At 58.6% G+C, this 20,540-nt stretch overlaps 1 protein-coding gene across 4 annotated transcripts in view; it reads right to left on the minus strand.

Annotated features, from left to right (window-relative positions):
- Positions 1 to 862: 862 nt before the first annotated feature.
- ITPKB (inositol-trisphosphate 3-kinase B) overlaps positions 863 to 20,540 on the minus strand; it is a 100,043-nt gene continuing 80,365 nt past the window's right edge. For all 4 annotated transcript variants that reach the window (XM_082426325.1, XM_082426326.1, XM_082426328.1 and 1 more), the window contains 6 exons: positions 15,545 to 15,644; positions 13,998 to 14,211; positions 9,404 to 9,608; positions 7,233 to 7,334; positions 5,528 to 5,599; positions 863 to 4,140 (listed from right to left, as the gene is read on the minus strand). In XM_082426325.1, coding sequence (XP_082282451.1) covers positions 3,925 to 4,140; positions 5,528 to 5,599; positions 7,233 to 7,334; positions 9,404 to 9,608; positions 13,998 to 14,211; positions 15,545 to 15,644 — 909 coding nt within the window. In that variant the 3' untranslated portion in view covers positions 863 to 3,924. The remainder of the gene's footprint in view (positions 4,141 to 5,527; positions 5,600 to 7,232; positions 7,335 to 9,403; positions 9,609 to 13,997; positions 14,212 to 15,544; positions 15,645 to 20,540) is intronic.

The following is a 20,540-nucleotide window of genomic DNA, read 5'->3' on the forward strand; positions in this document are numbered from 1 at the left end:
TGGGGAGAGCAGTCCAGGCAGAAGGGAGAGAAGGTGCAAAGGCACTGTGGCGTTTTTGTACTTTTGTCCTATAATTTTTCAAAATGATAAAGGAAGGATGCACCAGCCTCCAGATACAGAATTCTGAGTTCTGCAAATGAAGCCAGTAGCTATCCAGAGCTGGAGAGGCCTGAAGGGAAGTGCATGGTGAACCCTTGATGTGCTGCAGGGGCCCCTGCTCTCGGCTGTCTTCCTTGGCCATCCCAGCCACATGGCCATTCATTAGTCCATCAAACCTTCGCTGGGCAGCTACTATGTGCCAGGCCCGGTGCTTAGCACCTGGGATGCAGGGTAAAGACAAGCTCTCTGCCCTCTAGATGCTCCCTAGGGAGGGAGGAAGACAGAATTGGTTTTGAAACCAGACAAATTCTGGATCTGAAGCCCTGCTTCCCACTTATTACCCAGGTCAAGGTGTTTGTTCTGAGCCTCAGTTTCCCCATCTGTAGACTATACAGCCTTATTCGTGGAGTTAATACAGGGATCAAAGGGGACTACAGATGCAAGCACCCAGTGCCTTGTACAGAGCGGGGCTCCATAAGCAAAAGCTGCTGGCAGCTCCGCCAGCCCGGGGGGGTGTGGAGTGGGGAGCGCTTTGTTGCTTCATCCCTGAGCTGCTATGTAAAAGTTTTCATGGAGAGAGCAGAAAAGAGCAGTTTTGAAGAGTGTTTAAAATCCTTTGCAGATTAAAATATTACCCAATCTGACCCCCACCCCTGGGGGCTGTCATAGCCCCACTGGATCCTCCAGCTTCCAAAGACCCCCTCACCTCCAGACACTCCTGGAGGGCTTGGGGTGAGAAGGACCACGCGCAGACAGCGCCCAGCACCGTGATCTCCAGGGCCTTTATTCAGGAAGGTACAGAGCATCTGCAGTCTGTTTGACAGGCACTGTGCGGGGGTTTGTAACAGCTCAGTTTTCTCCAAAGGTGTGGCGGGGAGAGGGGTGCAGAAGGAAGGAGGACGTTCAGGGCAGTTCTCTCCTCCAGAAAAAGGCACTGGCAGGGGGTAAGCACCCTGCTTCTTCCCAAGCAACGGCCCGGGTTATATACACACGGGGGTTGACCAGACGCAGAGAAACTCAAAGCTAAATACAGCGAAGCGTGGAAAGAGTCCATGGCGGAGGGTGGCGGGGTAGGGTGGGAGGATGGCCAGGGCTGCATCCGGCTCTTTCCATTGGGTGGGAAAGGAAATTCAGAAGGAAGGCAAAGCTTTAAAGGAGAAACAGAATCCAGCCTCTCACACTTAGTGTTTTGTGCAATTAAAAAAACCCAACAAAATAAATATAACTTAAAAACTTCTTACATGACACTAAAGGCACATCTGGGACAAGCAGTTGAGATACCTCCCTCCACTGCTGAGCAGTGCTGAACCCCAAGAGTCCCAGGGCCCCATGGGGACAGGGCAGAAAGGGCGCCCACTCACCTGTGCGCAGGTGTGCACACCTCGTCCCACCCTCCTGGCACCTGCACGGCTGGGACCCAAGGAGTCCCTGCCTGGACCAGGCTGGCTGGGGAAGGTTTTCAGACCGCCTAGGCAGGGGTTCTGGGAAATCACATTCCAGGATCCATCTATCCCGCTCGGTTAAGGGAGTGGGGGACAGAGGGGAGAATGGGTTGAGAGGGAGAGTAGGTGTGCAGGAGAACTAGCATGGGAAATACAAAACCTCCAAACCCCTAATAGCATAACCCTAGAAAGATGCCACTTTCTACCATTCACATATATACTGTAACTCAAAGCAAAGGATCACCAGTAAGAGGCCCGATGGGCCTCCTTTAATGAACAAGTCACTTGCATATTAGCACATTGTTTGCAAACAACTGGTGCCTGCTTAAAGTGCTTGGAAAGTTTGTTCTCTTAAATTGGTTAAGCTGGTCCCCTGTAATTTTTGTTCATAGCATTAATTTGCTTTAGCAAACTTTTTTCATAGATAGAATGAGGGTAACTTGGCCAGCCCATAGTTGTAGAACTTTTACATCTGAATTAATGATGTCCCTTCCCCACAGACAGGAGCAGCCCAGACCCCCGGGGTCCCTTCTGACCCAGCTGACTACAGCTCCCAAGACCCCGGGCTGACTTTGGTGCTTCTGCCTTCTAGGGTCATGTGGTATCACAAGGTCTCTCGTGCTCAGCCGGGAGGGGGTGTGACCTTTAGCAAGGCAGCCCACACAGGAGCTCACTGCTGTTTTGAACAAGAGCCAGGAAGTTCAAAAGTGATTTCCATTTTTAAACTCTGTACTTATGCATCCTCATGTGTCCCACCCTCTGCCCCCACCAACCGTCACTCACCCAGCATGAAAGGGGAAACGAACGTGTCACGTGGGCAAGTTGACAGTTCCCCCAGAGACCCTGCGGTGACAGGGGGCAGCCCAGGAAGGCTTCCCTCTGGATTGGTCCTCCAGGCACACACCCCTGGGGACACATCATCTCCAAGTGTCCCTGGAGCAGCTCCCTGCAGAGTAATGGGTCCAACCTCTGACAGCAAGGGTGAACACCTGGGGCCCAGCTCCAAATGGCCAAAGAGCTGGACTTATTGTTCTTTACAACTCACGCAAATTTACATTCTTCTCAATAATATAGACCTACTTGCTTTACAATTAAAATAAGGCTTACAGTTGGTTCCTTGTGAATCTTCAAGCAACCTAGAGACCCCAGGAAGAGATGCCTGGCACCCTCCACATACTCTGGAAGCTGCTCACGCCCTATCTGGGAAGCGGGTCTAAGCCCTTCGGGCTGTTAAGACTTATTTCGGGGCCGGGGTGGGGGAATGATGGCGGTAAGCCAGCCTCCTGCCTCCTCCCTGCGTAGCACTGGCCTGCAGCTCTGGCCCATAACTGCTGGGGACCCTGGGCCTCATGAGCATCCTGGGTGTGCAGCAGGTGGACCACCTGGCACCAGGAAGTTGGGAGGCGAGGGGACAGGAGAGGAATGTCCTTGGCAGGTTCTGTCTTTTTTCCCCTGGGGCTGCCTGGGCCCTGGCCCACTGCCAACCAGCCCTGAGGACCCTGTCACAGCAAGGTGGGGAGTGGGGGGTACGAGTGGTTCTGGGGGTTGGGTGGCATCCCTGGAAGCTCAGGTTTGCAGAATGTCCCTCTGAATTCACGGGCGAAAATCAGAGAGGGAGAACACAGCTCCTACCTGCCCACTCCTCGGAAGGCCAATGTCAGAGAGCACAGTCAAGTTGGATCTGGACTTCTGGCTCCTGGGTCTGTCCCAGTGCCGGAGGGTTTCAATACCGGATGGGTGGGGTCTCTGCTTTAGCAGCCCTACGAAGGCCACCACGGCATCTCTCGGAGTCCCTAGGCTGCTAAGCAGAGGGTACTTTATTCATGGCCAACATTCTGTTCCCAGTGGTTTTGTGCCCCAAATACCAGAAAGCCTGGCACCAGGCGCCTATTTTTACAGCACCAGCCCATCCCCAGGCTGAGAGGATGGGGCAGGAACAGGCTGTGCCGAACAGTGGTGCCAATGGCACTGGCCACCAGGGGGCAGCAGGCCCTCACAGGTAACCTGCCCAGAGGCTTGGGGTGGGGGGCTCTTCTGTTAGGGTCCCCTCTGGAGCCAGGAACCCCATGGCTACCTGAACCTCCCTCCAGATCTAAACCCTACTGACCTCCCTGCAGGCGGCCAAGCCTGGGTTTGGGCATTTCTCTGCTAGTAGGAGATCCTATTGAGAAAGCAAAATGGAAGCCCCTGCTCCAAACCCTTCAATCAGGCAGTAACTAGAAAATCTCATCTCATCTCGTCTACAAAGTGTCTTGTAGTGCCGTTCGGGAGGGTCAGTTCTAGGGCTTGCACCCAGGTGGAAGTGAAGGAAAAATTCAGAAGGAGAAGGGAAGCAAGGGGGAGGAGAGGCCAGGGTGGCAACGAGGTGGGGCAGAGGGTGGCCTCAGGAGAGGGGGGCGCCCGGGCACATTTCCGTCAGGATGTCTATGAGGTTGTTCAGACCCGACAGGTAGCCGTCCTCCCGGTTCCCTTCCTGCCACGGGATGTCGTGCTGCAGGGTCTGGCCCTCGGGCAGGGGCGTGGTTTTCCCAAAGTCGATCATCCACACCTTGGCCTGTTCCTTCTTGTCGTGGATGAAGAGGAGGGAGCTGCCGATGACCTGGAGGGGAGCAGGGAGGTGAGGCGGGGAAGGGCTGGGGCCCCGCCCTGCCCTCCAGACAGCAAGCCGGCACCTTAGGGGGGCTTGGAAAAGCCTGAGACCTCGGTGAAGTGGAGCGAGCTTTGCTCAGCCGATGGGCTCTGTCCCCCATTCTCACCTGAGCAGCAGAGCCTGCCCGAGTGGCCACGCCATGGACGGAGGACATGGGACCCAGAACAATGACCGCCCACACCGCCAGGGAGGAATGTCCAGGAGGGCAGACCCCGTCCCCATCCCCCAGTCCCAACCTGCACACTTTCCTCTATTTCTAGACCACAGCTAACCCATCCCTCGGCACCGAGTCCTCTCCAACTCCCCGAGGGGGAGGTGCCAAGGAGATGCCACACGCCTGTCTGCGGGGAGACCAGAAAGGACCCTGTCCCAAGGCGCTCACAGCCCCCGGGGAGGGTGGGCCGTCAGGCCCAGGTCACCCCCAGCCCGGAGCACACCTGCTGCAAGTCCTGGGCAGACAGGGCTTCTGAGGCTGGTCTTTGCCCACGGTCTCTGCCAGGGACAGCGGGCACCAAGACCCCTCCCTGCTGTGGGCCAGGTCAGAGCACCTGCGCGGGGTAAGGCGCTTTCCCAAATATGAACACACCCTCCAACCCCCTGGGTCACCTGTGTGAGGCCCGAAGGAGACATGGGGGTGTGGGGAGGCGCTGAAGTGTCATTCTAGCTCCCAGGGCCCCGGCCAGGGCAGGGAAGACCCCCTGGACATGCTGAGCCCAGAGAAGGGGGCATTCTCTTCCCAGATGGAAAAAAGCAGAAGCCCCAGCTAATTTGGCCTCGGTCTAGACCTGAAGTTTCCAAGTGAAACTCCAGAAAGAGTATAGCAAAACAGTTTTTCAGGAAATAAGAGCAAAGTGCTGAAGAAGGGAGGGCAAAGCTGTGAGACGAAGCCTGGGGCTGCCAAGTGGGCAGCCGCGGGTCCTTCCGTCCACGCAGGAGGTCATGCGCTGCTCTTCGGCCTCAGGTCCTTTCAGCCTTGGCCCCAGGCTGTCCCCCAGAGAAAGCAGGCCAGCTGGAGGAAGCTCTGCAGGCTGCACAAAGCTGAGAAGGCAGAAACCCCAGGAGAAGCCAAGCACCCAGGGACACTGGGCTTCAGCGAGGACAAAGGGCGAAGAGGGCATTTCCAGAATGGCCGGACCCAGTGCAGCTACACAGGGCAGACCCAGGCCGAGCCGGCCCTCCGTACGCCCCACTCCTTCCTTATGGGCGGCCCGTCTAGGAACACGCAGGTCTGCTAGCACGGGGGTCAGGCCCACAGCTCAGGCGGGCGTGCCCAGGGGTTGTGGCCAACCACACGGAACACGGCTCTCTGTCCCCGAGGACAAAGCCCAACACCTACCTCATGGCACTTGAAGAAGGGAGAGACTTCCAGGGTGGCCCGAATGTCCTTCAGCCGGTCCCGGTAGGCGATCTGGGAACAGAAAGATGACCAGATTTTTAAACACGTGGGTGTGGGAGGTGGATTTTAGGTGCTATTTGGCCCATTAGAGTCTCTGAGTGTCAGCGTGAGAGGGCCCTACACCCTGATTATTCCCACCTCCTCATCTAGAAATGAAGAAACTGAGGCCCAAAGAAGGCGGAGCAGCTGGGGCCCTGGTCCCACGCTCCCTCCACTGCTTTGTGACAGGAGGCGCGGTTGGGGACGGGGGAGCGGGGGACAGTTCCCGAACAGCCGGGAGGCCTCCAGGAGCCCCTCGCACGAGGGTTAAGTCTATTCTGGAACGCCAGCAGTGTGGAGGCAGAACCCAGAGAGCCCGGTTGCCATGGTGCTTGTCTTCCTGATACAAACTTCAGTGCCCTGAACTCTTGAAAAGGACAGAATAAGAGAGCCAGGGCCACAAATATCTCTGCCAGTGGCCTCTCCACAGAGCTGTGCTGGCCCTGGGGGTGCCCACCCTCCCCAGGGGCCGCGAGGGAAGCATGTCGCACACAGGCACATAGGGTCCCTTGACGCCCATTTGAAGCAGTGCCAGCCTGGGGCTCAGGACCAGGAATAATCCCTCTCGTCCGGGTGCAGGCAGCGCGCGTTCTGTGGCAAACTCCGCTGAGGAGCTGGAATCCTCCCCGGCCGCTGACCCGGAGTCCAGAGGCTCCAGCTATGGAAGAGTTGGGGTGCCTGCCCCGTGACTGAAGCCTCGGCTCTTACCACGGGCCAAGCGAAGTCTCCCAGCTGGAAAAGGTGGGTAGGGAAACTCCCCAGTTCCAGCCGGTGCTGAGTCTCCTTGGAGAAAGGCTGTCTGGGTCCAGCCCTCCCCACTCAGCATCCCGGGAGCCTGTGCAGGGAAAGGTGCCTCTCACAGGCGCTCCAGGGCTCAGGTCCCTGGTGTACCCAGGTCTCTGACTGTCCTTGGGGTGTGGCGACTCAACACACCCTACCTCAGCTGATCCCAGCGCTCAGAGCGTCTGTCCAGCAGCCTGCCTGCGGCGAATGAAGTCACTTTGTCGTGAACTTCTGCCACCCACACCTCCAGGCTCAGAGAGCCCATCAGTTCTGGCTGGGGAGGGTGACGCGGCACCTCGCCCCGCAATGCCCGCACACCTCCCTCACTCAGTCTCAGCCTGGTGGAGGCCCAGCCAGGCCTAGAAGCACAGGGACCAGCAGGCTGCCGGCCCACCTGGGTGTGAGCTCCAGCTCCCCCTTTCCTAGCTGTGTGCCCTTGACCTCTCAGTCTCCTCATCTGTAAAATGGGGACACGGATGCCAACCCGCTGCAGAGGGCTGCTATGAGGGTTTGGTGAGCACTTGGCACAATACTTGGCCTGCAGCGGGTGCTAGAGGAAAGGGTTGCTCTGAAGGGGATGGAGACTATTTTTGGGAGCTGAGTTGCTGGCTAAGGGAGAGAGTGAGTGAGTGTTCACCCGCTGGACGGGCTGACAACCACACCACCTCCCTCTTCACCTTCCAAGCAGAAGTTTGGGGCCAGGGTTTTCTGTGTGGGAACCTTGGCTCCGTCTCGGCCTGGGCAAGAACTTCCAGAGGGGGCGCAGCTACCCCTGCCTGGAGACCACATGGCCCGACCCCTTCGCAGGGGGCACCCGACTCACCAGGATGTTCCGGTTTCCTTTAGTGAATTCTCTGAAGGCCTCGATCACCTGCTCCCTCGTTTTGGTCTTCTTGAAGTCCCGGTTCACGGAGCCGTCTTCTTTCTGAGAAGGGGGATGACACAGTGCCTCAGAGCCATGAGCCCCGGGCTGACCCCCAGGCAGCCAGGTGCCCACACGGGGCACAAGGAGGCAGGCGCCGCGTGGTCAATCCGACCACACGGCACGGGGGAGCCTGTCCTGCGCCCTGGCTGAGAACAAAGGCGGTGGCACCAGCGTCCCAGGCAGAGTAAACGGCATTAGGAAGGCCCGGAGGCACGAGGGGCGCTTGGGCCAAGACTGGAGGAGCGAGGCTGCGGGGCCCGCCCGTCCATTCTGAGGGTCCTGAGTGTGAGCAGCAGGGGCTGAGGGAGGTGCACGGGCCTCTGCTTCCACGAGGGGCCGGGTCCCTGGAACCGGGGTGCCTGAAAGTCCCTGCTGCCCAGGGACACCCTCCCTCACCACAGGAGAGAGGCGCTCCTCGCCCCAAGTTCAGCTCGATTCCCTTTGTAATGGAAGGTCTCTTACTTAGGTCCCCTGAAGGCGAAGACGTAACACAGCCCATCCTGCTCCCTGCCCCACCCAGCGCACGGAATGGCTCCCTTTCCTGAGCCCAGTACTATGTCTGTTCCAGGCTGTTCAGGCAGCACCTGGGGCTTAGCATCTCTACGAGGAAAGCTATTCTTTAAGATCAAAGGGTGAGAAAGGCTGGCTCCACTAGGCCCCCAGACGTGCGTCTGTGCACCAGCAGGGTGGAGCCGAGCACTGTCACTGCCTCTGCAAGAACAGGCAGGACCCTGGGCAGAGGGAGAGAGCCGAGGGCGGGGCCTTCCCCACAGGGGTCTCTGCAGGGCCTTTCCTGGACCAGGGACGGGGGAGGCAGGGGTTGCTGGTGAAGGCAGCTGGCTTCTTTCGGAGCTGGTGGCCCTCAGCCCGAGAAGATGGGCTGTTGGCCGTTCCTGCAGCTGGACAGTGGACAGAGACCAGGAGATCCAGCGTGAGACGGAGAGAGAGGTCAAGGGAAAAGCAGACTGTTTCAGACAGATACAGAAAGGAACGGAGCATTGAGAGGAAGAGGAAGAGCGTATAATTTACTCTCACACTGGATCCAAAAAAACAGCAAAAGCCGATTTCAGAAGACAGGGGCGGGGCAAATGGCTTTCTCAGCCTGGAGATCGTAAAGCAGCTGTCACAGGGGAAGGTGAAAACTTTGCCCCACTCGAAACCAAACCATCGGCAGCGAGGCACTGCCCCGCAGAAACTTCCAGCCAATGCCATGGGCAAGGAGGCTGTCCTGGCTCCTCTCGCTCCTGAGTCAGGGCTCCCCGCTGCCCTACTCTGACTCGAGGGCTGGCCAACGTGGGCCAAGAATGGGCAGAGAACAGAAACCCGAGTACGCTTGGACTACCCTCTGCTTGAGAGGGACGGCTGCCCGAGACCGAGGGGCCACGCCTCACAGCCCTGCTCCTTGGGGTGAAGCGTGTGTCTGAGCCGGCTCTCAAATCGAACAGCAAAGGAGGCGTGTAGGGGCCTGGGTCTAGGGAGAGCATTCTCAGGCCCTTCTTGGGAGAGTGAAGCGGAAAGAAAAGAGAATGAGGTGGCCCAGACGTTGGGGGTGGCCTCGGTGCAGCCTCCCCAGAGGGGCTTGGTGACGAGTAGGAGCAGCGCCTGGTCCTGCCCCCCAGGCAGATGGCTCGGATGTCAAAGGCAGCCGCACGCTCCCTCCCTTGGCTGCATCTCACTGCCAGTCCTGATTTTCGGGCCCTGGGCAGAATGAGCTGGCTCCGGGCACTGGCATCCAGCGAGCTGCCTCCTGAGTGGGTTCTCAGTGCTGGGCATGGTCTGGGCTAAACGTAGGGTCCCCGGCAGAGGGCTCAACGCTGGGCGGGGCTAGAAGCCACCCCTGCTCCAAGGCCCCAGCCCCCTACATGGCCATCGCACCCAGACCCAGACCAAGGAGTAAGCTAATTTCCCCAAATGTCTGTCCCTGGGGCTGGCTGCCCAGGCCCTGGGCCCGTATGGGGAGGAATCTTACAGCCTCCGTAGGGTCTTGAGAGCAGCCAGGACCGCTGGGTGAATGCTGTTGGAGCCCAAGGACCCAGTCCCTTCCCCACCCAGGAGCTGGCTGTCCTCACCTTGATGCCCTCGATCCTGAACCCGAGCGTGGCCGTGGAGCTGATGGTCTCCCTCCACTGCATGTACCGCGGCTTGGTCACAGCCCGCTGGGCTTTCTCCTCCTCGGTAGGGGCCTCTGGGTCCACCTCAATCATCTTCTGGTACATGTCCTTCCGGAGGCTGGGCTTCTTCCGGGCCTTGGTGAGCTCCTCCTCCAGGTAGGTCCTGGGAGGGAGGGGAAGCCACATGAGGGCCGCTGGCCGGAGCGCGGCCCACGGGTGCCCTGCCCGAGGGCTGCAGTCAGCTTGGCCAAGTCAGCCTCGTCCCGGACAGGCGCACATTTGGTTGGGCTCGGCCTGGCTGTTGACCGAGCACGGGCCAGCCTTGCCTAGTGGGAGCAGCTTCGTTCCAAGAGCACTGGGAAGGCCGGACAAAGCCCAAGGAGCTCTTCCTTCTAGGGCATCTCACGGGACCAGCAGAGGAGGGAGGAGGAGGGGCCGCTTGGCGACTCGTTCTGCTGGGGTGACGGTGGGGAAGGGGGTGGAGGGCAGGTCCGCTCAGGGTCCAGCTGTCCCCCCTCTTGGCTGCCTTCCACGAAGCGAGGGCTTCGTAAGCCGGCACCTGTGTGAGTCGGGGAGCGCGTTTTGTCCACCCCACCCATCTCCCTGCCGCTCCGGCAGCCTAAGGGCTCTCTCCGAAGAGGGAACACCTTCAGGCCAGAAGAAGTGGCCCCAGTGCTGGAGGGAGAAGCCCATGATGGGAGGGAAAGCCTCGGGGCTCTTTTTCTACCGCAGAGATGGGCTGGGCCCTTCCTGCCCCTCGGACCCCAGGCCTCAAGACAATGTGGCCAAGTAAACTGTTCACCGCCCTGCCCTCCGCACGGGCTGCGAGGGGACTGCAGGCCGAACTGGCAGGGGTCCCCTAGAAACTGGCAGAGGTAACAGGAGTGGGGACAGTACAGGATCTGGGCAGCCCGAGACCGGCTTCCTGGCCCCAGGCTGCCTCCCTGGCCCCCTTCGCCAACGGGGTGAGTCACCCCTGCTGCACATCACAGACGCCCACCCTCCTCCCTGCTCCTATTTTAAACTCCCCTTCTCCCCCACAGTGGGCTCAGCTGCTGCCTGTGACCCTTCCTGAAACAGGAATCCGCAATGTCAGTTGAGTAGAGAGAAGTCTTCTCCCTGGGCCCGTGTGCGTGGGCGTTGCCCACACGGCGGTCTGTGACAGCAGGCCCAGCCTCCACTCTCCATCTGTCCCCGGGGCCTTGCTCTACCGCTTCCCACCATACCTCCAACCAGCCGGTTTGGGACCCAGAACAGACTGGTCAAATCCTTTAAAAGATAAGTTTCCAGAACCACTGTACCAACTCTTTCAAGAAAAAAGCAAATCCTTGGTGGTGAACTTGGGTCTGGTCATTTAGGACCTTCCAGCGGATGATGCAGACCATAAGGAGGTTCTGTCCTTGGTTGTGCCCTTGCACACACACACACACGCACGCACACACTACTGTATGCACACCCATGCACGTACACGTGCATGTACAACCACTACTGCGTGCAGAGCCAGGTCAGTGCTGATGAGCGCTACAGGGCAGAGCTGCGAGGCAGGCTGCTTTTGCATGGACTTGTGTCATGCTGGCCCATGTGTGTATTTGTGTGCGTGCTGTGTGGCGGGCAAAGGGTTTGCCATCCCCAATGTTCCTGAGTGCGCTGCAGGAGCCTGCGGGTGGGTGGGTAGTGCACTTCTGCAAAGACTTCTCAGTAGCTCCTTAAGCAGGAAGCAGGCCTCACTGTCAAATCCCTTTCCACGTGGGGCTTGCTCCAGAAAGGGCCTGTGCCGCTCAGTCTGGGCAGAGTTGCTCACCCTCTGGGAGAGGAAAGGGGCCGGGCAGAGATGCCCACAGGGGTCACGAGCCTGGTGGTGGGGTCAGGGGTCCACCGGGAGGTGAGCTGCAAAGCCTCCCCAACCCTGGTGTCCCGACACTGGCCCGGCCCACCTCGCCCACCCCAGCAGGAAGGTCACACGTCCATGAAGCCTGCTGGGTGAAGCCACAAGACTAAGTAAAGGCAGTGTTCCTCTCAGGAAGGCAGCCAGCCCATGGGGAGCCAACAGGTGATACACCAAAGCCACCCACTTCCCACCACGCTCTCTCCAACCTGCTTCCCACCAGGGCACAGGTGCTACAGACAGCTCTGGTCTCCACCTGCCAGCCCTGGTCCAGAGGTCAGGAAGACACTCCTGATTCTCCACGGCAGGCTACATGACACACAAGAGATACGGGGTCAAATCTAAGAAAACGCCCTAGAGCAATGTGAGCTTATGCCCATGTGGAACTGGGGTCCCAAGACACCCCTCGTTAGGACACCGCAGGTGGCTGCATCATCTTTTCCTCAGGCCTCACCATGGCTGGGTCTGCTGACCAGCCAGCCCTTCCACCACTGTGACAAGTCTGTGACAAGTCTCAACCTCTCATGCCCCGGACTCAGGGTTTGCGGTGGCCCTGGGCTGCGGCCTCCTCCCTCTGGCAAGCACAGAACCCTTGGGGAGTGCCAGGCTGCAGCCCAGCCTCGACTGGTAGTCAGAGGCCTGGTGCAGAGGCGGGCTGTGTGGTTCCCTGCCTGCGTGGCCCTGGGGAGTCCCTTAGCCTCTGGGGTCAAAGGTCCTCCTGCTCAGACTGGATGGTGGCCCATCTGCCAGGGCGGCTGTAAGGAGCACCCAGCGCTCAGAGTACAGAAGGGCCTCCACCCCGTCCTCAGGACCCGTGAGACAGGGAAGCGGGTGCTGGGCTGGGGCTCGTTCTGGGGAGACCTACCTCCTCCCCTCCATACGGGATCCTCACACACCTCCTCCCTCAGCCTCCAGGCGGCGCCGCCCAGCACTGGGTTAAACACGTCCCAGCCTTGCGGGTCACGCTGGGTCTCTCCTGAGAGCCCTGGGTGCAGTGGGACAGAAGCTCCAGGCAGCAGGGGGATGGGGCAGCCTTGGTAGGAGAGGGGGCTCCTGTCCCCAGCAGCCTCCAGGGAACAGACAGGCACCCTGGCAGCCTTTTAGGACGGACTGGCCACACTTTCTTCCCACAGGGTGTACTTTTTTTGGCCCCAGTCTGAGTGAATACCGATCAGAATATTTGTGTGTCTCCCCTTGAGAGGGCACATCCTGGTGCATCACGGGAAGGCCTTCCAGGGACAGAAATAAGACTCTGGGGAGAGCAGTGGCCGAGTGGTGGCTGGAGGGACATTCTGTCTTCTCCCTGTGGGCTGGAGATGGTGAGACCCCTGGATGGAGGGAGGGAGAGGCTGGGGACAGTGCAAAGAGTGGGATCTATACTACCCCACCCCTTCGTCCCTGCCCTCGGGGCAAAGCCAAGGGAACACAGCGGGTCAGGCTGCAGGGTCAGGGTCTGATTTTATAACACAATTCCCAGGAGGAATGAGGAAGGAAGGAAAACTGACTGGCTTGGCCTGCTTCTTTCCTGCGGGCACACACACACACACACACACACACACACACACACACACACCCTTTTCTCAAACTCCTCTTATAAGAAATAAAACTGCTTAAACCATCCAAAGCAAACGCAGGCTCCAGCTGTGAGCTCTGCGTCTCGGAGCCTGGTCTCCCCGGAGAGCGGCGGGCCGGATGGAGGAGGCCCGCGTCTGGCCCTCCCGTCTGGGCACCTGCAGTCGGCGGCTCTCTGAGGCTTCAGAGGACTTCACCACCCGCTGACCTGCTGGGGAGGAGCTACTCCATGACTCCTGACACGGAATGGTCAGAGTTTGAGAGGAGATGAGAAAACCCTGCTGCCAAAGCAGGGCCCAGAGCTCAGGCGCCCGGGGCTCGGGTCCTCCTGGCTCTGCCCTCCACCCTGTCTTCTCCAGCCCGCTCCTCCCGCCTCCTTCCCTCCCGGTCTTCTCTGGGCGGAGCCTGGTGGTGGGGGGGACACCCATTTCCACACACATGCCCACATACCCATCTGGCCCTGTGCCCTGGACCACGCAGCCACTGGGCTGGGGTCACCGCCAGCCCCAGTCCAGAATGCGGCAAGCTGGTGACTGTTGTCAGGGCCTCTCACACTCCTCCCTCCTCCACTGCACCCTTATGACAGGCGCAAGTCTCTTTTGGCAAATCACCACAATCTGCTAACCGGCTCCCTCTTTGGCTTGGGGTTGGGGTGCAGGGCGGGGAGGGTGGGATGAGAACAGCCTCTACTCCAGTCTCCCCCTCGCAGCCCACATTAACGGGAAGCCGCCCCCTGCTCCCCCAGCAATCCCACCTGACCAGATGGGCAGTTCTCTCTGCCCTCTCCCTGGGGAGGCTCCGCACCCACCAGGTCCCCTTTCTGGTCCCACCGGCTACCGGCTCCCGTCCCCTCTCCCACCGGCCCCTGGCTCGCCAGAGAAGAGAAGGGGCCGTCCTGGGCAAAGCCAGCACATATGTGAGATGACCAGAGCGGGGTCCAACCAGACCCCTGGCCCGGCCTCGCCCACATGAGGCCTCAGGGACAGCCCAGAAAGCTCGGCTTCCTGGAAGCCTGGAATGCCGTGCCTGGTATCTGCCGCCCGGCCAGCTGGGGGCTGAGGGGCGGGTGTGCCCCATCTGAGGAGCCTGGCTCACCTGACGCCCATCTTGCAGTCCATCACGCACGGCGAGTCAAAGTCGGCCAGCAGGTCGTCCATCTGGTTGTAGCGCTCCCCGTCCTTCACCACGTCCCCGTGGTAGGCAGGCACGTAGGGTTTCAGCACGTCGGCCATCAGCCGGTCCAGGCAGCGCTGCTCCGACTCACAGTGCTTCTTCAGAATCCTGCCATTGGCAGCCGCCTTGAAGCTCCCTGCAGAGCAAGGTGGGAGGAGGCCCTGGGTCCCCAGCCTGAGCCCTCCCCGCTCTGACCCCCGCCCCTGCCAGACACGGCCTCCGTCACAGGGCCCGGGCCTCTCGGGCATGCTGTGGAGCTTGCCAGCACGGGGCTGGAGGTGTGCCCAGGTCCCCACTGGGGGACCGAGCCCTTTAAGCGGAGTGGGTGCAAGTCCCCCCCGCCCCCCGCCATGCCCTGATGGCAACTCTGGGCTGGTTCCCCGACTTCCCAGACCCCAGGCTCCTCCTCTGAAGATGGAAGTACGCCAGTGCTCACCGCTGGAGGGTGAGGAAGGCGAAGTGAGAGGTCTGCGCCAGGACCTATTCACCCCTCTCTGTGAGACTACCACCCCCCAACCCCACCGTCAACCCTGCTTCCCAGCCACGAAAGTGTCTCCGGTCTCAGTGGAGGAGAAGCCCTGATAGAACCGGATTTAGCGCCAGGAGAGGGAGACCGGCTGAGAAGCAGCGGTCCAAGGCTCTGCCCGGCTGGGCGGCGCTCCTTCTGAGCCACACCCTCAGGTAAGTGTTGAGGAAGGGTGTCCCTCCACCTGCCTTGGGGTCTGGGCCAACGTGGTTAAGGGTGTAAAAAAAAAATGTCAGACCCTGTGCTGGCCTGAAGTCCACGGGCGGCCACTGAATTGTCCCCTGAGGATGATGCCCACCAAAGGACCACCATGAGTGGGCTAGACAGCTCTAGACACCCTCCCCTGTCACTGAGGGGCCACCTGGAGACCTCATGGCTAGCCCAGGGCGTGGCCACTGCAGCCAGTACTCCACTACGTCTTAACACTCTTGGGGCCACCTGCCTGCCTCTCCCACCAGCTACGAGCTCCTTCGGGGCAGACACTGTATCTGCATACATATTGTCACCCAGAGGAGCACCTTGATGAGGGCATACAACAGGCACTCAGGGAAGCACTTAGCTTTGTCTCTTTGTCCCAGGTGACAAATGGCAGGCAAGCTATAAAGACTGATGACTTCATCTGTTTTATTGAGTTAAAATGGTAGAGAGATTGAAAGAAAGAGATTGAAAGAGACAGAGAGACTGAGGGGGGGAATGTGTGTGATTTATGAAGAGGTGGCACAGACTGTGGAGAGGGCGGGTGTCCATGTGCATTTTCGAGGCGGTGTTAAGGCCCGTCTCTCAAGTACGCCTGCGACTGCAGACCACGAAGTCTCTCGGGGAGCACCTGTTCAGATGCTTCATCCCCGGGAGCATCCAGGGCCAGGCCCGTCCCCCACACGTGCTGGACGCCTCCCCAGAGAGCTGGACATCCTGTCAGAAAGTCCGGGAGAGCTGTGGCTACCTGCGTGTCCTGCCAGCTGGATCCAGGGGTACTTCTTCTTGAAGGACATGACAAAGGGAGACCAATGCACCATGTTTTTTATTTTCCTCCATGATTTGCTCTAGAAACAAGCAAACGAAAAGCTCTACATTAGAAACAGAACTACTGCTTTCCGGTTAGGATGAATTCAAAACCAGGGAACCCCGCTGCCTGTGGCACAGGACAAGAGGTGAGTGCCAGGCCCACGGCGCAGGCAGCTCTGAGGACTTCACCTCCATCAACTACGTGGCATGCATCTATGGGCTTTGCCCCATTCTACAAACAGGCTGAGTAAAACACCCAGAATCAAGGCGACAAGGATCTGACAGGCTCTGGGAACAGAGGAAGGGAGGAGGGACAGAGTGTTCTCCATCCAGGGCTGACCCCATCCCACGCCACTCCCCCATCAGGGGACAACTAAACCCACACTGCCTTTCTTTGTGCCCCCTCTCAGTTTCCCCATCTGTCTAGTGAGGGATAGACAGCTGGTCCCCCATGCTCTTTGGATCAGTGGACACTCTAGGACTCTGGAAAATGACCTCTTGCATCCCAACAGCAAGGGCCCCTCAGAGGAAGACTAGAGAGGCCACGATCACCCAGCTGCAGCGTGTCACCTCCTACTGCATTTGCAGATGCGGTGCCAGCAGAGGCACCTCTTGCCTGTGAGAGGTTTGAGGAGACTTTAAAGGGAACTCCCCAGGGACAGCAGTGCCTCCGAGGCTTTGGTGCACTCAGGGGTGAGCCAGCCCGCAGGACTCTCTCTCCACTGCACTTCTCCTTCTCAAGACATTTCTTAAGTAAAAACTCTTGTGTGTGTGTGTGTGTGTGTAGGAGGGGTTCCTTGGGTAGTAAGGAGAACTAACATTTATTGAGCACCTTCTTATTTTATTTTCACAGCAAGCATGCAAGGTAATCATTGTTATTTCCATTTGCAGAACCCAAGCCTCGGACAAGTAAGTGATAAAGCCACATTTAAACCTTCACCTATATGACTACTTTAAAGAAAATCCTTTTTATCCCCAGCTATACACATTTCTCTCTATAAAAATATCCCTAAGTTACTTTAATAAGACCGGGCTGTAGACATGAAGATCAAGTGCCCCTGAAGGGAGTGATGAGAAGTGAAGCATTTCAAGCTCCTGAGAAGCAGATCCCTGACTAGCAAAACCACAGACAGTAAACCCCCAAGGCTCTGTGCTGGGAAGGAGGAGCTGGGAATTCTACAGAAGAGGGAGGTGAGGAGTGGTCCTGCCTGGACAGTGGACCCCTGGAGAGGCGGTTCCTCATTCTCTGTCCTGCAGCGTCCGCTAGCAGCCACACTGAGGTTGCTGGACTGACTCCAGCTGCTGGAGCCCAAGGTTAAATCCGTCTCCTTTGTTTTTTTCTCTCTGGTGAGACTCAGCTGCTTCTGTCATCAAGGTTTCAAGTTAAAATCTGTTTAAGGAGAAGAATTCTTCCCTACCGAACCTGGCAATGTTTATCCCACCCCAGAAACCCTCACTCTACCGCCAAGACCTAGTCTAAAGCGAGGGCAGCGCTCTGCCAGGCCATGTGACAAAGGGCCAGCCTCACCGACAAGGGTGTTTTTCCTAGATCCTTCTGATGGAGATCTCCGAAGAAGGCTAAGGAAAGCCAGCGTTTCTTATCTAAGCACCCAGAAGGCTGCACAAACACTCAGGACAGACAATGCATGAGGGCAGCAATGGGAAAACCTAATTACATGAGATGACCAACCAAGTGATGGTTTGTTCCACCCACGGGGAAGACGTCTAGGTGGGTCCAGAAGAAAAGTGCACAGTTCTCACCACCTGCTGGTCACACCCCTGCAACAGAGCTCAGAAGGGACGAGGGTCCAACGGGTTCAGAGTGGGGTGGGAGGAGGGGGAGGGCAGACTGTTCTCCATCCAGGGCAGACCCCATCCCATGCCACTCCCCCATCAGGGGACCACTAAACCCACACTGCCCTTCTTCATGCCCCCTTCTCAGGGCCTCAGCTTCCTCATCTGTCTAGTGAGGGATGGACAACTGGTCCCCCCCACGCTCTTTGGATCAGTGGACACTCTAGGACTCTGAAAAATGACCTCTTGCATCCCAACAGCAAGGGCCCCTCAGAGGAAGACTAGAGAGGCCACGATCACCCAGCTGCAGCGTGTCACCTCCTACTGCATTTGCAGACGCGGTGCCAGCAGAGGACCCAGGGAGGATGTGTCCTGCTGCCGGGGTCGGGGCCTGCAAAGATTGATGCCTGCCGGGGAGGAAGGTCATCACAGAGGCTGACCCCGCAGACGCAGGCTGGGGGCACACTCAAGGGAGCAGGAGAAGACTACTGCAGGCAGCGGGGCCTGTGGGAACAGAGGTCCGGGACTGGGCTTTGGAGCAGTTGGGCCGGACGTGCTGGGAATGGGAGCCAGAAGCAGTGGCTGATAAGGGTGAGAGGGCGAGTCCGGCTCTGCACGCCGGGCCGAGACGCTTGGACTCCGGGGAGTGTGGTGTTGGGGAGGCAGGCTGCCCTGGGCCTTAGTCCTGGCTCCGCCTGCTCCTCACTGAGTGACCTGGGACAAGTTCCTGACCCTCCCCTTGAGGCCCTATTATCTTCCCTGTAAAATGGGAATAACACATACATTCCTTTGAGCCCCGGAGGTAAAGCCATTAGAAGTTCACGGGCACAGGGGTGTTTGTGGAAGAGTCTTAGTGGTCTGAGTTCAAGGAGGGGTGTCCCTGAAGTCATCCCAGGAACAGTCAGGCCGGAGCCAAGTGGAGGTGTTGCCATAGTTACTCAGGAATAAAGGTCACGGAGCCTGGGGCTGGACCAAACCCACCCTGTCAGGATGCAGCTCTCTGGGGATCCACGGGGACACACTGGGCAGTGGGCCTGGGACCCGGGAGGCAGGAGGGAAAAGAGCTGGGTGAGAATAGCCAGGTTCGAGTCCAGCAGTGGCATCTGAGCTGCGAAACCTCTAGTCCCCGGACCCCTCTTCAGGGGTCCGGAAAGGAGAGGGCTGCTCCAGGGCGGGGTCCTCTGATGGCTCGCGGGACCCAAGCGCCTCCCCACACGGCTGAGCTCTGAGTAAATGGGGCATTTTTCCGCGTAGCTTCCTCTTTCCCACACCTCCTCCACAAGGGAGCATTTCTTCAACATGAAAATTGGGCCCCATATGGCCAAGGCCAGAGCGTCCCCCCGCTTCCAAGGTGGAATATTCCACTGGGGCGGGTTTGCACACCACGGGATTTCTCGACTGTGCTGGCAGCAGCAAGCAGGGGATTTTCCTGTGGTTTTTAAATAGCAGCACCCAGGCAGTGCCGAGAGTCGCTGCCAAACATTAAACAGAAAAGCAGGTCCAGGAAAGGCCCAGGAAAGAAGGCGGCAGGGTGACCACCGCCCCTACCCCCGGCCCGTGGGAGTGGAGAGAAACATTAGGGCAGGAGATTACAGAGAATCGATTCCCTTACGATGCCCGGGAGACCACAGCACCCATTTAGGTGCTCTAGGCACCACCAACTCTAGGCAGAAGCTGTTTCCAGGTGGTGGGTCCCGGAGGGTCAGCTGGGCTAACAGTCTCCCGGCAAGCCCCTCGCTGGAGGAAGATACAGTCCTCAGAAAGGGATGCCAGGCCTCTTTCCCCACCCAAGACAGCCGACGAGGCAAGAAAGGAGGGCAGCCCAACAACCTGGAAGAATTCCATCCGGAGGAATTGATCACCTTTTCTCTCCTGGGAGAGAGAGTCTCAATAGCCTCAGTCACTTCTCTGCAATCGGACTACAGTCCCAGGTCTCGAATTTAACAAGCTGAGCTTTGTCAGACACACAGGCAGCTCTCAAATGCCTTGAACACGGTGTGGCAAAGGGCACCTGGTCGCTCCCCCTCGGCAGCGCTGGCTGCCAGCTGATTTCACTGGCCCCGTCCCTCCATCACCTCCCAATCACCAGGGTCATCTGGACACCCTCTGCTGACCCTTCCTGGAACGCCCCCCAGAGCTCCACATGCCTGACAGGCCCCCTGGCCTCTCTGGGTGGCGGGGTCCTCCTGTGTAAATCTGAGGAGTCAGCTAGCTGACTCCGCCAAGCTCTACTCTGGCACGCTACTTACACGCAGATCTGATGGATAAAATGGCCTACCTAATGGATAAGCTGGGGTGTTCTTCCTAAGTCTGCTGGGCATGACAGAGCAAAGGGAATGGCTCTTAGAAACTCCGTGCAAGCTGGCATCAGTTGTCATCTCACCGGCAGGGCTCTTTTCCCTAGATGCGCAACAGGACGGACGGCCAGCCTCCCTCAGCACTGGGCCTGGCGTGAGCGTTCATGATTCATCACTTATGGGCTCTCACTATGTGACAGGAGCGGGACCGGGCTCCTTATGGCCTCATTTCTCATCTTCAAACAACCTGGTGGTAGACAGGATTATTTTCTCTGTAAGATGAAGAATCTTACAAGCTGAGCTGCTTCCCCAAAGTCATTCCATTCTCCTTTCTGCCAGTAGGTTCCAGATCACCCTGGGAACCTCAAACCGATTCACCAACTGCTGTGCCTATCAACAAGCAGGGGCCCTTCCAGCCCAGAGCACGCTGGGCAAGGTGATGGGGACAGAAGATTGGGCAGGAAGGACAAGGAGATTTCTTCAGGGAGGTTCCCCTGGGCAGCCAGGGAGCTGGGCTGGCAGGACAGTGCTCCGGGGTAGGGGGTCTTCCGGCTGCTTCTACAGCAGAGGCGCCCAGAGCCTTTGGGAGAGGCTCCACAGCTGGCCATCAAAACCCCAGATAGGTCTCATTCCGGGGCTGGGCAGGTGCCACTTCCAGCTTAGCTACCAGGTGACACAAGGCTCTCCCATGAGTCAGATCAGACCAGCTAATCGCTCCTAGACTGTGGCTGGAATTTTACACTTGGGATGTTCTTGGGTGGCACTTCAAGGGAAAGGCAAGCCCCACAAAGCCGATTGCCTCTTGAGCAGGGAAGGAACCACAGGGTGGGCTGACGACACACA

Source organism: Balaenoptera physalus (genome assembly GCF_965194825.1).
Source record: "Balaenoptera physalus genome assembly, chromosome: 1".
In the NCBI taxonomy this organism is placed as follows: Eukaryota; Metazoa; Chordata; class Mammalia; order Artiodactyla; family Balaenopteridae; genus Balaenoptera; species Balaenoptera physalus.